Here is an 18,510-nt window from a genome sequence, read left to right on the forward strand (position 1 = left end):
GAAAATAATATTTCAAGCAAATGGCATTCAGAGAAAAGTGGAAGTAGTGGTACTAAAATCAGATGATATAGACTTCGAAATAAAAAAGGTAAAAAAAGATACTGAGGGACACTTCATAATGATAAAAGGAATCACCAAGAAGATATAACCCTTATTAATATCTATGCTCCCAATCAGGGAGCCTTGAAATATATATAGCAATTACTAACAGAACTAAAGGGTGAAACACATCAAAAAACTATCATAGTAGGGGACCTAAATACCCCACTGTTGGATATGGACAGATCATCCAAACAGAAAATCAATATGAAAATCACATCCTTCAATGACACATTAGACCAACTAGACATAATTAACATTTACAGAGCCTTCCATCCAAAACAGCTACTTACACATTCTTCTCTAGTGCACATGGAATATTCTTAAGGACTGACCACATACTAGGACACAGAGATAGCCTCAACAAATATAAGAGGGTTGAAATCATACCAACCGTATCCTCTGAACATAATGCTTTGAAACTAGAGATCAACTGCTAAAAGAAAGCAGGAAGAACCACAAATACATGGAGATTAAACAACATGCTACTGAGAATAACTGGGTCAACAAAGAAATAAAAAGAGAGATCAAGAGATACACAGAAGAGAATGATAATGACAGTACAACATATCAAAACTTTTGGGACATGGCAAAAGCAAAAGCAGTCATAAGAAGAAAGTTAATATCATTACAGGCTTATCTCCAAAAAACAGAAACGAGCCCAAATAAACAACCTACCGCTTCATCTTAAAAAATGAGAAAAAGAAGAAATGAGGCCTGAAGTCAGCAGAAGGAAAGAAGTTATCAAAATTAGAGCAGAAATAAATGAAATTGAATACAAAATAAGAATAGAAAAAATAAATGCAAGGTTAATAAAATTGACAAACCCCTGGCTAGACTCACTAAAGAGAAAAGAAAGAACATAAATAAACAAAATTAGAGATGAAAGAGGGGAAATTATGACTGACAGCACAGAAATACAAAGAACCATACAAGAATACTATGAAAAAGTACATAACACCAAATTTAATAATCTACAAGAAATGGACCAGTACTTAGAAAAATACAACCTTCCTAGACTGAATCAAGAAGAACAGGAAAATCTAAATAGACAGATGAGCAGTATGGAAATTGAAACAATCATCAAAAACCTACCAAAAAGTAAAAGTCCAGGACCAGATGGCTTCACCAAAGAATTCCACCAAACATTCAAAGAAGATTTAATACTTATTTTCCTCAAACTCTTCCAAAAAATTGAAGAGGAGGTAATACTTCCCAACTCATTTTATGAGGCCAATACTACTCTGATACCAAAACCTGGTAAAGATCACACAAAAAAAGAAAACTGCAGACCAATATCTCTCCTGAACACTGATGCAAAAATCCTAAATAAGATACTAGCAAATCGAATACAGCAACATATTAAAAAGGTTACATATCACGACCAAGTGGGCTTCATCCCAGAGGCACAGGGATAGTTTAACATATGCAAATCGATTAATGGGATACACCACATAAACAAATTAAAAAATAAGAATCATATGATCATATCGATAGATGCAAAAAAGCCTTTGACAAGATATAGCATCCATTTATAATCAAACACTTAACAAAATCGGTATAGAAGGAAAGTACCTTAACATAATAAAGGCCATATATGACAAACTCTCAGCCAACATTATATTTAATGGCGAAAAGCTAAAACCTTCCCTCTAAGGTCAGGAACAAGGCAAGGCTGTCCACTATCACCACTGTTATTCAATATAACATTGAAGGTCCTAGCAAGTGTGATCAGACAAGAGAAAGTTATAAAAGGCACCCAAATAAGAAACAAAGAAGTCAAACTGTCACTACTTGCAGATGACATGATTCTCTATATAGAAAACCCTAAAGACTCCACAAAAACACTACAAGAAACAATAAGCAAATACAGTAAAGTTTCTGGATACAAAAACAACGTTCAAAAATCCATAGAGTTCCTGTACTCTAATAACGAAGCGTTAGAAAAAGAAGTGGAAAAAATAATGCCTCTGCAATTGCAACAAAAAGAATAAAATACCTAGGAATGAATCTAACAAATCATGTGAAAGACCTACATAATAAAAACTACAAGATCCTTTTAAAAGAAATCGAAGATGATACAAAGAAAATGGAAAGATATTCCACGTTCTTGGACTGGAAGAATCAAAATAGTTAAAATGACCATATTACCTAAAGCATTATACAGATTTAAAAAATCTTATTGGCATTTTTTAAAGAAATAGAACAAAAAAATCACCATATTTGTGTGGAAGCACAAAAGACCCCGAATTGCCAAAGCCATCCTGAGAAAAAAAAATGAGGCTGGAGGCATCACTCTGCTTGACTTCAAAATATACTACAAATCGACAGTAATCAAAATGGCATGGTATTGACAGCAAATTAGATACACAGACCAGTGGAACAGAATCAAGAATCCAGAAGTAAACCCATATTTATATGGGCAAATAATTTTTGACAAAAAAAGCCAAAAACATACAGCAGAGAAATGAAAGCCTCTTCAATAAATGGTGCTGGGAAAACTGGAAAGCCACCTGCAAAGGAATGAAACTAGACTGTTGTCTATCACTACACACCAAAATTAACTCAAAATGGATTAAGGACCTAAATATAAGACCCGAAACCATAAAATGCATAGAAGAAACATAGGAACTAAACTCAAGAACCTTGGACTTAAAGAGGATTTTATGAATTTGACCTCAAAAGCAAGGGAAGTAAAAGCTAAAATAAATGAATAGGACTATATCAAACTTAAAAGCTTCTGCTCAGAAAAAGAAATTGTCAGTAAAGAGACAACCATCCAAATGAGAAAATATGTTTGTAAGCAATGTCTTCGATAAGGGCCTAATAACCAAAATATACAAAGAACTCATACAACTCAATGACAACAAAAAAATGAACGATCCAATTACAAAATGGGCAGAGGACCTGAACAGACATTTCTCCCTAGAGGACATACAAATGGCCAACAAATATATGAAAAGATGCTCAACATCGCTAGCTATTAGGGAATTACAAATCAAAACCACAATGAGATACCATCTCATACCTGTTAGAATAGCTATAATCAACAGGATAAATAATAAAAAATGTTGAAGAGGATGCGAAGAAAAAGGAACCCTCATACACTGCTGGTGGAACTGCTAATTGGTACAGCCACTAAGGAAAACAGTATGGAGGTTCCTCAAAAAACTAAGAATTGATCTTTCATATGATCCAGCAATCCCTCTACTGGGTATTTATCCCAAAGACTTGAAAACTCATATCCGAAAAGATATTTGCACACCAATGTTCATAGCAGCATTATTCACAGTGGCCAGGACTTGGAAGCAAGCAAAGTGTCCTACGATAGATGACTGGCTAAAGAAGCTGTGGTACATATAAACAATGGACTATTACTCAGCCATAAGAAGAAACGAAATACCGCCATTTGCGACAACATGGATGGACCTCAAGATAAACATACTAAGTGAAATAAGACTCAAAAAGTTGAAAAGCACATGATGTCATTTATATGTGGGATATAAACCTAAAAGCAACAAATGAACAAGACAAACAAGCAGAGACTCTTGGACATGCACTATAGACTAGTGGTTCCCAGAGGGTAGGGAGTAGAGGGTAGTGGGAGAGAGGAGATAGACGGTGTAATAGAGGTCAAATATGTGGTGACAGAAAGAAATCTAACTATGGGAGATGAATACACAGTGTAAATATATATATGCCTTATTGTTAAAGCGTACAGCTGAAACATTGGATTTCGTTAATCAATGTCACCATAAAAAAATATTTTTAAAAAGTATAAATTTAGCATTATCAATAAAAAAAATTTTCCTAAAAAAAATGGTTAAGAGAGTAAATTATGTCATATGTATTTTACCACAATAGAAAAAGTTGGAGAAAAGAATGAAGTGCTGCTACATGCTACACATGGATAAACCTGAAAGCATTATGTAGGTAAAAGAATCCAGACATAAAAGCCCTCACATTATATGATTTCATTTATATGAAATGTCTAAAAGAGGCTAATCCATAGAGGCAGAAAGTAGATTAGTAGTTTCCAGGGACTGGGGGAGCGAGGAAAGGGGTATGCTTGCTAGTGGTATGAGGTTTATTGTTAAAGAGACAAAAATATTCTAATATTAGATAGTGGTGATGGTTGCATACTTCTGCAAATAAACTGAAAGCCATTGAATTGTACATTCAATTATGTATGTGAATTAAATTTAAAAGGGTGAAGTATGGTATGTAAGTTATATCTCAAAAAACAAATTATGAATAAATGAATGAATGAATCTCTGCATTCTTTTATGCAACTGGTTTAAACTTTAAAATGTTTAAGAATGAGCTATTAGCAGCAATATTTATTTAACTTTTTTAGGATCTTAAGTAATTATTCTCTTTGGGCAGAAAAATCTTTTCTTTTTTATCAGAAATAAAAAATATAACAACTTAAAGGATAAAATGCTATACAATATTCCGACATCCCAACTAAACAGTGGTAACTTCAGATAATATAGTCTCAAGGCACAAATTTCTTAAGGATTCCTTTACTGCTAACCAAAGGGATCTTCAGTACCTCTCCCTACAGAATAATCTAATTGGCGTGTATTCTAGTAAAAGAAGACAAGAACAAAGCAGAAGTTTTGTTCTTAGTCTGTTTCAAGGTATTTTGCCACTACATTGTCCCACTACCAGATGAAACTTAATTTAAACAGATCACTCCACCTAGAATTTAAGAGTTAAAACTACCATACACATATAGTACTAGAAAGACACTTTTAGTTATCTACAATGTCAATATTCACCTTCACATTTGCCCATTTGCTGGTTATAATTATGATTTCCAGTCTAGACCCTTCGGGAACCTTTTGCCTAGATCACTTACAAAACATATGTGACAGGCAAGTTGGGCACTGAGCCCTTCACACCACCCATGATGTGAATGGAAATTCCCACCCCCACCCCCACCCCCTTCACCAATCAGGGGCTCAGTCAGAGAATTCTAAAATTTCCACAACATGAAGGGATGAAACAAAAAGAACTAGAAGGCAGTTCCTTAATCAAAAGAAAGGCTTTACGCTTATTTTTATAGTAATTTGTCATAAACACACAAACTAGTCTTTTTAGTTGACATACCTCATCCTTCAACTGATTCCTATTAGTTTCATGCTGCTGATATTCCATTCTACATTTTAAAACTTTACGATCAGCAACTGAAATTTTTTTCTCATACTCTGCGTTATTTCCGATCTCACTTTCCAAAAACTTGATCTTTTCCTTAATAAAACTTTCTTTTTCTCTCGTTTCCTGCTTTAGCCTTGCTACTGCCTAGGATTGAAAAAAAAAGTTAAATATACATTTAATATAAGAACAAAACTAAAATTAAAAAGAATTTAGTTTTTATTTTTCTATTATTATATTCAATATTTATTTTTCAAAACTTCCTGAGACTATTTTCATATAAATAAAAACAAATTAATATGCTACACACAAAAACAATAAGCTCATATTTTTAAAGGTCTCTGTATATTCTTTTATCTACCTGCTAAAGAGATAAAGGTCAATCTTTTATAAATGAAAAGTGACCTTTAAAAAATATAACGGTGTTAAATATTTTTCACATAGAAAGTTGGATTTCAATGAATTTTTCCAAATATTTCACAGAACCAGTTTTTTTTTTTTTCGTCTTTTGAGAATAGCATTTTAGTTATTGGCTTCAATAAGAATGACTCCACTTGGGCTTTTTGCTGGTCATGACAGTACGAAATAAATAGGATATAGATAGTAGTAACTGAGATACGGACAAAGTACCATGGGAACAAAGAGATGAAGTCTACCCAAGAGGAATCATTAAAAGGCATTACCTAGGAGGCTTCGTCTGAGTAAGGCCTAAGAAGATAAATAGAGAGGCATAAAAACTCCATTGTGGTTAAAGTGCGAAGTGGGAGGGCAGGGTTAGAATGGAGATATATTAAGGAGGGGTAGACAGGAGATTTGACTTTGGGTGGTGAAGACACGATGCAATATACATATGATATATTATTGAATTGTACACTTGAAACATATAATTATATTAACCAATGTCTTCCCAAAAAATTTAATGAAAGAAAAGAAGAAAATGAAAGGGATGAGGCTAGAAAGGTAGAGGTTAGGGCCAAACTGTGAAGAAATTCAATTTTTCAACTGTCTTGTTAAAAAGGGTCAACTTTAAAGCAATGTGGAACAGATTTTAGAACTGGGGAAAAAAGATCATATGCAGTTTTTACAAGTGATTGTTATGGCAGTATGTTGGATGAATTGGAGGGAGAAGAAAAATTTACCCTAAAATACATTTCTTTCAAGTTTTCCAAATTAGGGTCCCATCCAATAACTAAGGGTGTTGGGGGGAGGAATAGGTTCTGATATCAGTTAAGTTTTAGAAATTTTGTTTGTAATAGTGTACACATTAGCATATTAAATGGATATTTGAAGTGCACTGCACTTAAAAAATTTTATAAATTTGTTTAATCTAGTATTCCTATATATTCTTATAACTAACAATTAGCATTCTATAATTGTAGCATTCTATATAACTACTGTGTTCATTCAACCAAAGGACAGGTCAAATATATGTCAGGTTTATATATGTCAAATGATCATTCTAGAATTTCCTGCTTTAAAGTGATTTTTCTACCACTTAATCAGTTGCTCTAATACTGACTTCAATGTTCACATGTTTTAACAGTGCTATCTACACACAGTTAAGTTCTCTATAGGTAAGGCTTTTACTAATAAGTCTAATATTTTTACACTGAAATGAAAGCATAGTAGAAAAATATTTTTTCTTTTCTAAATAATGTAAAAGTTTCTTTTAAGAAGCCAAGTTCAGGATCCTATGGTCAGACTCCTGTCAAGAAGACAGTGAGGAAGCAGGAATTATTTTGGAGGAAGGGCAACAAAAGCGCCCAATTTCAGATTTAATTTTCTGGTGTTGTGAATCCACTCTCAGTAGCTCACCACAGCTGACTTACACATCTCTTCTCAACTCCATGTTCAGTGGAGTCCTGCTGGTATGAAGTAGTTAAACCACAGAAATTAGAAATGCTACAAAATGGAAGCCAGGTAGGTGTTAAATACGTAGAAGCATACCTCTACCTATGGAGCCACCTCTTAGCACCCTCCCTAGTCTCTTATAATACAGACAGTCAGGAGATGTCAATTTGTAAATAAGAACCACTGTGAATATGACCAGGGAGCTACAAGTTGTGTATTCTGACCAATCAGCAAGCTGAGTCAATTTAGCTGTGAGGCTGCATGAGAATACAATCTTGGATCTGCGATTCTTGGACTGGGTATATTTGATTTACATAGAGGAAGCAGTCAGGACTTGATATTTGAAAGCAGTAAGAAGTCAAGAAAAAGAAAAAAAACAACATCAGCATTAAGAATTAAGAGAGACTCATAGTTAAGATTAGTTATCCCTTTTCCCTTTTAAGGCCATTTTGTTGATAAAATGTTGGTCGCTTACAGAAATTTAAAATAAAGGAATAACACATTTGTATAAACAAGTAAACCACATCCAGATATCAGAATTCCAAACTCCCAGTGACCTGAGCTGCTTGCCAAATGCTTTCATGGGTAGATTCGGAATGAAAGTTACATCTTCTCATCTGCCTTCTTTCCTCCTCAAGTCCTTCTCCTTCTCAACTTTCCCTAATCTTCCCATTTTTAATCACCTATATTTCACCTCTTAATGATTTCCAAAAAATTTCTCCTAAATTGCCTCAGAAAGTAGCAAAAGATAACACTAGGTCTGTGTTTAATTATGTGGTATTCCTCCCCTTCCGGCTTCTACCTCCTTATTAGTACCTCAGCTTCAAAAGTGAAACTTTATTGTGATCTAAGTTTTTTTCCTGACTCTCCCTTCTGTCTCCTGGCTCTCTCCGAGGCTAATTTTCCTACATCTGTGATTACTGTGTGGCCAGATAGAGCACATGTTAAATCCAAGGCTCCTTCAATAACTGTGTGTAAGTAGGGCATTGGTTTCACTGCAATAACATTATCTGTTGACTTTCTCTTGTTCCACACTTCAGAGATGACAGGATCCAGTCTTTGGCATTACACCATAAATAAATAATATTCGTAACACATTTCTAAATGTATAGAGTCAGCTCTGAAAAAATTGAATCTCCTACGTAAGTGACTTTCAGATAACAATGTGATTTACATTTGAAATGAACAAGTTAAATACAAAAAGAGATAAACACAGCTGAACAATGCAAGGACTGAACAATTACTTTACCAAGGCACAGTTATCAATGTCTTGATCTCTCTTCTGCATCTGTTCTATTGTATTCTCCCATTGTTTAATGAGTTCTTGTCTTTCATTATGAATCTTACGAAAATCTTGTGCTGCTTTATCCAATTCTAACTGTCAAATAGAGAGCAAATAATCATTCCCTGAACTTAGGTGCTTTTGTAAACATTACTGACAATTAACAAAAGTCTTCACTAAACCAACCTGAGCACTTAGAGTCTCTGTAAGTTCGTTGTCAAGTACCTTTCTTCTCTGATTACATTCCAAAGTCAGTTTTTCTAATTGCAGGGTCAGTACCTATGATATAGTTACATGCAAAAATATTCACAATTACCATTTTATATTAAATATTATGTTGTAGAAATACAATTATTTGATATCTAAAACAACTACAAAATAATACATATCTTTATCTTTTAACCCAAAAGGGCTGCAATGAAACTCAATTGTTTTTAAAAGGATTTTTAATACTTTTCAAAGTATGTTAGAAAAAAAAATTAAACAATTTCCCATTTTAATTATTTAAAGTAATGCATTTGGTATTAAGTCTATTAGAAAATAGCATGTTTCACTAAGGTATTACCCGATTTCACTAATAGTTATAATATTAAATAAGCAATAGCACTATACTCTCAAATCAGCAAAAACTATATGGAATGTTCAAATTATTATTTAGGAAAAAAAAGTTAAAATACTTATACATAGTTCTAGTACAAACACTTTTCTGAAATACTTTTGAGAACTCTTCTCAATCAGGATACCTAACCTGGACTCCAAGGATCCCTAAATGGTAAAAGAGCTTTGGAAGATCTGTAAAACTTTCGGCAAAAATTTGTGGGTATTTGAATACAGTCATTATTCTAGAGAAAGGATAGTTGGCTTTATTAGATTCTCAGTAGAAACTATGACCCAAAAATGTTTCAGAGCAGCTTCTTTAAAATATTAAGTTCGATTTAGATAAAAGGTTGACATACTGCAGACTCAGAGAAACCGTTACGATTTCTAATTTCTCACCCTGATTTTATTGTCATCTTGTTGTGCATACTTCTGAAGAGTGAAGGCATCACTGTCTTTACGAGCTGATTCTTCTAACCAGGCCTCCAATGCTTGCTGGTCCCAGTTCATTTGACATTTCAAACCATCTAATTTTTGAGTATATTTAAATATGTTGTTCTAATAGCCAAAGAGAGGGGACCGGGGGAGAGTACAAAACATTATTTACTATATAAGATAAAAAGTAATAAAAATAACATTACATACTACAGAACATATTAAAAAGGAAAGAATTCCCAGTCCATGTTCCTGACCTCCAGATTGTGTATACCATACCATATTTAATTATATGATACCAGACTTATATTTTAAGTCTTTAGTTGTAAAATAGAGGGGAAATGATTATATAAAGTTGAGAACAGTAGCTGAGCCAATGGTTGTTTAAAAAGGCTTTAGGGTGGTTCCCCTAGAGCAATCTCATTAGTCACTCCACCAAATCCATCCAAGTGGATGTACAATCTTAGTAAAAATAATGTGCTTGATATGCTAACCAGACTGATACCTCTAAGAGGTTTCAAACCAGACTGATACCTCTAAGAGGTTTCTTATACAGAAATTATGGAAGTACTTGTAATTGAAATAAATACAGCAGTTAAATAGATAAAAGTATGTCTGCAAATGTATTCATTTAACAAATCTAGATTCATAAAAGAAAACAAGTGAATATAAAAAGAAATACATGTTGATATTAAAAATATGTATGTGTGTACCTATACATATATATGTGTGCATTTCCACATGTATATGCATATGTAAAGAGAAGAGTCAAATTTGGAAAGAGCTCCCAAATCAGGTAACTAAAAACTAAGGAGAAGAGAAAAATGGGTAGTCATTTAATATTAGTCACAAACTGATAAATTAATATGTAGGGTAAAATTTTTGAATAAAAAATGAAATTCAAAATCAAAAGTAATTTTTAATGTGGTTTTTAAAAATGTAGCACTTATGAATAAATATACCCAGTATCATATAACAAGCAACCAACATGATACTTTGCTCATAGTAAGGCTCAATGAGTATTTTTTAAATGAATATTGGGAAAATAAATGTAACATTTTATCATTGTTTTATTCAAATCACAGTTCAGTGTGCCTCTCATTGTCCAAAAATCAATAAGTACATGTCAGGAAACTAATGAATGCTTTTCTCATCAGAAAAAAAAAAAAATCAATGTTAGTTTGGTGAGGGAAAAGGAACAATAAAACAAAATTTTAACTAACTTTTCAACACATACTTCTTTATCACTTTTCTTTTCTTGTATTGAAGCCATCTCATGTTCTAGTCGTTGGATTTCATTCTTCAGTCGTCCCAGTTCTCTTTCAGCAATGATCCTAAAATGTTCTTCACTTTCAATCTCATGCTCCCTAGCTTTGCAAAGAGCCTATAGAATAATATACGAGATAGAAAGTCTTTAAATTTTAATACTAAAAAATATTTATAATAACCCATTAGATAAAAAAATTAACAAAGTTCTCACAAAACACTTCGATTACATATTAATTTCACTTCTAAACATACACACCATTAGACTGTGATTCAGTATAGTCAGTGTTGCTTAGTAGTTGTAAGGAAGTCAGTTCATGGAAAGTGGTAGGAGAAAATATTGTTGTTAGCAGTTTTCAGATATTATGTTGGTATAGGGAAATTGCAGAAAACCGAAGTTTATACAGTGAGACTTAAAACGATATGACAGACTCATTACTTACCTAAAAATAAGAAAGAAAATTGACTAAAACATACTTGGCAAATGGGATGGTTATATGAATTGATCACATATTCTAATTAACAAACATAATTTTTAAATAATTATATAAACACTGATGTTTATAAATATTTCTTATAATGCATTATATACAATCATGCCTTTGTGTTATGCTATACTTAATAAAATAGTATTTGTTGACTACTGATCTAATAGTGCTTTAAACTTATCCCGTCAGTATAATTTTTATACTATTAAAGTTGTTAGTGTTGTCGGAAGTTTATTGTCTTTTGTCTCTATTATCCTAGTTAATTAAGGTTTGACTTTAATGAAATATGCCTACAGAGTCTCTCTCAAATCCCCAACTCAGTGGTTTATTAATTTGAGTAAAAGACGTTGTTCCAAACAGTTTATTATTTAATCACATCAGGGTTCAAAAATCTTGAGTATTATTTTTAGAAGTTCATTAAATTTTTAACTTTCTAATAACACTTGTTAAACCATGAAAGTTACTTATCTATATTGATTATAAATTGGTATTAAAAAACAATACACTTCATTTTTAAGAAACACATGCTTTTTCAAAGAAATGTAGATGCATTTAAAAAAAAATAGTTAGAGATGGAAGTTAGTAAACTCTTCAATGCTGATTTGCTGAGCTGTCTGATTTGTTGAGTATCATCAAGGAATGAGGTCCCTCACATGAATAGACTGTCCATAAAACAGATGCTTATTTAACTAATCACCCTAAGTTTTAATCTTTGTTACTTGTGTAATAGTTCTAAAATACATTATACTTTCTCAAGTTATCCTAAGTAGTCTCCTAAATATAATTCGATTATCTCAAGATATCATTATAAATTTATATTCTTAAACTATTTTAAAATACTATGGTGCTCTAAGGGCTATTGAAGTGTGTGGACTATTTGCTTACACTCAAAAGCCCTCAATGGGTTGTGTTGAATAATTAAAAAGTAGACAGAAACTCTATAATGTGTTATATTAGGTGTGTTTATGCTTAAAGCCATCATTCCTCACTTCCATCACTGTATCCTACTCATATCATTTGCTGCCTAATATTATGTTAAACTGAAAGATTTCTTCTTTCAAATGAATTAATTATTCCTTGAACTTGGTGGCAGTAATGAGTGCTTCAAAGTCTTCTTTTCAACCTACTTTCATAGTTAAGGTTATGTCACAATAGGGTAGTTATGCTAAAGTTTCCCTTTATATCTGTAAAATAAAATCACAGATGTAAATGCAATGTAAAATGTTCCATGACTACACATGGTCATGTCATGAATGCCAACATTACATACCTGTGTAAATGAGAGTTCTTGCTTAACATTCTTGAAGTGAGAAGTCATAGCATTAATTCGATCCTCATAGTCACGTAGCTGATCTTGCAAGCTTGACCTTTCATCTTGCAGCTTTGACAACTGTAAATAATAAATGCTACAATTAGCCAAAGTCCCACTAAGTTTTTACCATATTAAAAGATGTAAAATCAAGAGATTTTAAATCTTCATTTATTTTGCTTCTTTAAATATCAATTTGAACTTTTAAAATCTGCTGCCCTTTGAAACAGTGTTGTGATTCAGAGATCATGTGTGGAAAATTAGCACCGTATTAAAACGGAATAGAAAGCTCTCTCACACTTGCAGCATTAGCAGGGTCCATGGCTATGCATTTTAAAGGAAAAAAATGAGATTCTATTATATAATTACAAGATTTCTAAATTCAACAAGAGCATAGTAACAAAGCTTAAGAAAAAACAGATTATAAACCATAAATTTGAAAAGTAGCTGGACACCAGGCTTAATAGCTTCTCCCTGAACTCCTATTCAAAACCAATAGATTTAGGCTAAGCTTAACAAAACAGAACTAACACTCATGTGCTTTAGAACTTGTTTTTTAATGTATTTTGTGCCTTTGAATTAGAACTCTAAGTAGAAAACAAACAATGTAAATGTAAAACAAAGAAATAAACAAACAAACAAAAAAAAACCTTTAGGAAATTACAAGATAGATAATCAGGACTATTAGAATAAGTCATCACTCACAGCAATATAAAAGCTCAACAGAACAAAAATATGCTTCCTTAGTTTTTAGCTATGGTTCCCAAATGTGGGGTATAACCTAGGAAGTGCACAACACAGTTCTCTAAGGTGCAGAAGAAAATATTGAATTTTTAACTAGAAGAGAAAGAAATATTAATTTACTAATTTATAATGTCTAATATTTTATTAAACTTAATATTAAATATATATTTTTGCTTATTTTATTAATTTCAGTTTTAATTCCCTCTTTTGTTTACTTTGTTGTTCTTTTTGTCTAATTTATTAAAAGGAGTTCTTAGTTTTATTACTTTTTGTATTACTGACTGTTATGACCTGAATGTTGATATCACCCCCAAATTTGTATGTTGAAGCCCTAATCCTCAATGTGATGGAATCCGGAGGTGGGGCCTTTGAAAGATAGGTAAGTTTAAATTAGGACATGAGGGTTGGACCGTCATGGTGGGATTTGGGTCCTCGTGAGGAGAGCAACCAGAGCATACTCTCATGTGAGAACACAGCAAGAAGGGAGCCATCTACAAGGCAGGAAGAGCTCTCACCAGAACTCAGCCATGCTGACACCCTGGTCTCAACTTCTAGCCTTCAGAATTGTGAGGAGTAAATTGTTTTTAAATCACTTAGTCTATGATATTTTGTTATAGCAACCTAAGCTAAGACACTGATTTTAAAATGAGGGCATTTAAGGCTATAAGCTCCCTCTCAGTAAGATTTTTGCTATTTCCCATGGATGTAGGTTTGAAGTAGTCTCTTACTGCTTTCTGATAGGTGACCTTTCCCTTTCAATTTCTCTTTGATACAAGAGCAATCCAGAAATGTTTCTGAGAAACTTGCCTAAGTATTTAAGATGAATTTCTTAGTCAGCTCAGGCTGTCAAAATAAAATATCGTAGACTCATTGGCTGATAAAAATCAGAAATTTATTTCTCACAGTTCTCTGGAGGCTGGGAAGTCTAAGGTCCAGGTACCGGCAAATTTGGTTCTGGTGAAATCTCTCTTCCTGACTTGTAGACAGTCACCTTTGATGTCCGTGCACCACACCAGGAGAGAGAGTTCTGGTCTCTCTTCCTCTTCTTATGAGGATACTACTCCCACCATGGGCCCCACTCCCATGCCCTCATCTAAACCTACTTACCTCCCAAAGGCCCCACCTGCAAAGACAATCACATTGAGATTTAGGGCTTCAACATAAGAAGGGGCCAGGGAGCAAAAACATTCAGTGTATAAAAAAGGAGGATCATTTTTTAAATTATTATAAATTCTAGTGGCTTATGATCAGAGAGTGTGACCTATAAAATTTCTGTCACTCGTTTTTTTTAAATTGGGGTAAAATATACATAACATAACATATATCATTTTAACCATTCGTCAAAGTACATTAAGTAGTGGCATTAAGTGCATTCACGTTGTTGTAAAACAATCACCTTCATCCATCTTCAGAAAGTTTTCATCTTCCCAAACTGAAACTCTGTACCATTCATTAAACACTAACTCCCCATTCCCCTTCCCCCCAGCCCCTGGAAATCACCACTCTATTTTGTGTCTATGAATATGACTACATAAGTAACTCATATAAGTGAGACGATATACTAGTTGTCTTTGCGTCCACTTTATTTCACTTAGCATAGTGTCTTTAGGGTTCATCACTCACTTTTAATGTATTAAGGTTTTTGGTGTTTAGTCTAGCACATGAACCATCTTTATAAATGTTCTATGGACATATTTTTAACATGTGTATTCTCTATTTAAGGAATATATGCTCTCTCTGTTTTTATTTTTATTGTATTATTTATATCCTTTATGTCCTTATTTTTGTCTATTAGAATTATCTAATTCTAACGGGTCAATATTGAAGTATCTTACTATAACTGTATTTTTGTCAAGGTCTACTTGCATTTATAACAGTTTTTCCCTTTATGTATTTAGCTGTTGGGTTGTTTGATGAATACAACTTTATGACTTATTTTTCTTCATCAATTATGACTTTTATCATTGTATAATGAACCCAAAACAAAAACATCTTTTTAATGAAAGCATAATAATTAACTTTCCACAAGTTGGTAATTCCTTCTCCATAGAATTCTATAGCCTCTTTCTTAAATATAAAAGTTCATGCAAAGACCGCCAAATATTTATTGAAAACTTACATCATGTGAGGGATATCAAGATAAACGAATAAACAAAAAGATCCTGAAGGAAAGAGATAATTAAGGACACAAAAGAAAAGAACTAAACACAGGCATAAATACACACACAGATTGGAAATGATATTATACTCGTAAAACAAGATCATGAGCTACAAAAGAAGTAACAAGAAAATAACCTGAAAATTAAAAATATGATTGAGACTAAAAAAATAATCTAAAAAGAAATGGAAATCATTCTAAATTAGATTACACACCAAAAACACTGCTGGAAGATAACAGGGCAATATTTTTCAAATTCTGTGGAAAAATTATTTTTAACCTAGAATCTAATAGGTAGCCAAAGCACCAGCAAATGTGAAAGCAAATACAGACATTTTCAGATTTAGAACATTTACCTCCCATACATACACCCTTCCTTAGGGAGGCACAAGAAAGTATTCCATCAAAAAAATAAAACAAAATTAAAAAAGGAATAATCCAAGAAAGAAAATATGTGATCTAGAAAACAGAGTGACAACCCAGTAAGGGAAAAAGGGAATTCTTAAGTTAACATTTGCAAAACAGGCCTGTGGGGAAATTGTCCATATTAGAAAACACAGGACTCCAAAAGGAAGGGTTGGATCAAGAAAGCACCTTGAAGATCTGATACTATAATTTAAGGAATATAAACTTAAAGCAGGCAATGAAAGGAATCAGACTGGCAACTGAGGATGCAAAGAATGAAAAGTACAGTACTATGGGTCCTTCTCTTGAGGGTAGAACCCAACCAGTCAAAAGATAAATCAAAGTGAAAAATTCAAAAAAAAAGACAAACTTAGTAAAAAGGGCTATATTAAGAACCATTAAATCATTTTAAGTATAAAACTAAGATTAAGCACTTGCAGTAAATTAAGGGCACTGAACAGAATAAAAATAAAATAAACCTTGATAATAGAAAAATAATAAAACCATTATTTTTAATGGATAAAAAAATGTGGAAAGAAGTGTAAGAGAGCTAATTTATTCATTTAAAAGATGAAAAGGCAGGGACTCAACCCATACTGTCTATAACTAAAACAAAACATTTTCTAAAAAATAATAATTAAAACATTTATTTTTGTCATTTCTCTTAATATTAAGTTTTTAGCAATCACTATCTCCTGTAACCAAGTAATATTAACCTGAAATTCAAAAATTCCTTTCTTTTTCTTCTCTTAAATACAAGTAAAATTAAATTTCAGTCTTTATGTAAAAAACAGCACATATATTAGGATTCCATTTTTATAATACTCCTGTTTGTCTTTTCTATCTATGTGTCTATAGACTTTGATGTCTGGACTATTTGTTTATGCCATGACAGTCACTTCTATGGTCAACAGTGGGTACTTTGGAGAAAGAATATCTTATATTTTTTACTTTATACCCTTCTGTTTGAATATCTTAAACTTACAAGAATTGCTTTTTTAATGTCAGAACTTATTCAGGTGAAGGGATTATTAATTGCTCCGTAATATTTTTAAAACAGTTAATGTAAGTAATATAACATCCTGTAAGAGAACTATTATGGCACTGATAACAAAAACTAACATTTGAATGGAACTTTAATCTACATTAATGTCCTTAGAGTTGTATAACAACCCTGTGAGATAATTGTTTTACTTATCTCCAGTTAACAGAAGAAGAAACAGGTTTAATGCCGGTAAATAGAATTTGAACCCAGGGATGGATGCTTCTTAATATTATTCTTCAGTATTTAGTGCTAGATTTCTTATATACCCAAATGTTGCTCTTCATTGAAAACCAAAACAAAAACCGCGGTCATCTAAATTAGGCATGAGTAAATAGGTCAGAGTATTTTGAATAAAAAAAAATTCGAAAAACAAAAGTGAAGGATTTTAGTTTTCAGGGGAGCTAAAACCTTCTCTTCCAGTCTATAAAGTAATGTAAACATCATTTCTTCTTGAGTCCTCTTCTACACAACACATTATGATGTGGTGGAACTTTAATTTTAGACCAGTTGCTAGAGGTTTTTTAAAGTTTCCTGAGCTGGTTGCAATTTCTTTTAAACGACTACTATGGATTGGTTGCAAGCTAGTGTAAAATATTCCTTACAACGTAAAATATTCTATAACATTCTGTGATAACTTAATCCTTGCTTTGAAAAGCTGTAAACGCCACATATCACATTTTTACGAAAATGTCTCCGAGTCACTTTACACTTTAATTATCATAGGCAGAACTCAAATAGAAATGTCACCCAGAACGTGTTTTGTTGATAAACATCCACAAATAACTTGCCACCCAAACCTCAGAAGTTCCTTTGGAAAATGCGCTGAATTCCGAGAAAGGAAAAAGTGGGCGCGGGAACCAGCCCTTCCTCCCATGCCCAAGAGTCGGGAAATGAGTGCATGGAATGGGAGTGGAGGGAGTAAAGACTCAGGCTTTATAGCCATGAGTATCAATTATCATATATATATATACACACACACACACACACACACACACATGCATACATGCATACATACATATGTTAGTACCTGTTAAGCATTAAATATATTATATATATATTTATTTAAGAGCGGGCACATTAGGAAAGCAGAAAATGGTGCGGAGGAGCGTTAGACGAGAGATGGGATAAGGAAAGGGGAGAAATAAGAGGATGTGGTACTCCTGCTAACGAGAAAAAGTCCCCCAAAGACCCTCTTTTCCCTCTCCTTCTTCACCTGGTCCTCACCTGTTCTTCCAGTATCTTGTTCTCCTCGTTTGCCACCGGAATGGCGAACCCATCCTCCCAATGCAGCTCCGCCAGAAACTCGCTACTCATGACGGCAAACCGGACGTCAGACAGGGTTTAGAGGAAAAACCTGCCTTCTCGTATGGTGGGTGAGCAGCACGCGAGGCAATCCGCAGTACCCGCAAGCTCAGGGTAATAGCTGCCGGAGCCCTAGCAACCGTCCCGCGTCCTTAGTTACCAAACAGGAAGCGTTCAGATCGGGCGGTGAAACTTCCGGTTGAGAACTCCCTGGATCCAGAGCAAACTTTTTCCTCTTGAGTGGCGCAGGAGCGAGGCAACTTTCTCCTCCAGAGGTTCGCTGGGGTTGCTGGGCGCCGGCATAAAATTCCCTCTAAGAGGGGCTCTGGATCGTCTCCCCTCGCTCTTCCGGAAAGTGTAAAATCGTTG

General features: G+C 33.4%; 1 protein-coding gene across 1 annotated transcript in view; it reads right to left on the minus strand.

The window, feature by feature from the left end:
• CCDC39 (coiled-coil domain containing 39) overlaps positions 1 to 18,267 on the minus strand; it is a 43,839-nt gene extending 25,572 nt beyond the window's left edge. Inside the window, exons 1-7 of the mRNA XM_016138031.2 lie at positions 18,064 to 18,267; positions 12,449 to 12,568; positions 10,662 to 10,808; positions 9,389 to 9,547; positions 8,579 to 8,671; positions 8,360 to 8,488; positions 5,215 to 5,406 (exon numbers count right to left, since the gene is read on the minus strand). Coding sequence (XP_015993517.2) covers positions 5,215 to 5,406; positions 8,360 to 8,488; positions 8,579 to 8,671; positions 9,389 to 9,547; positions 10,662 to 10,808; positions 12,449 to 12,568; positions 18,064 to 18,153 — 930 coding nt within the window. The 5' untranslated portion in view covers positions 18,154 to 18,267. The remainder of the gene's footprint in view (positions 1 to 5,214; positions 5,407 to 8,359; positions 8,489 to 8,578; positions 8,672 to 9,388; positions 9,548 to 10,661; positions 10,809 to 12,448; positions 12,569 to 18,063) is intronic.
• Between the last annotated feature and the right edge of the window lie 243 nt (positions 18,268 to 18,510).

The sequence above is a fragment of the Rousettus aegyptiacus genome, unplaced genomic scaffold, assembly GCF_014176215.1.
Source record: "Rousettus aegyptiacus isolate mRouAeg1 unplaced genomic scaffold, mRouAeg1.p scaffold_m13_p_4, whole genome shotgun sequence".
Lineage (NCBI taxonomy): Eukaryota > Metazoa > Chordata > Mammalia > Chiroptera > Pteropodidae > Rousettus > Rousettus aegyptiacus.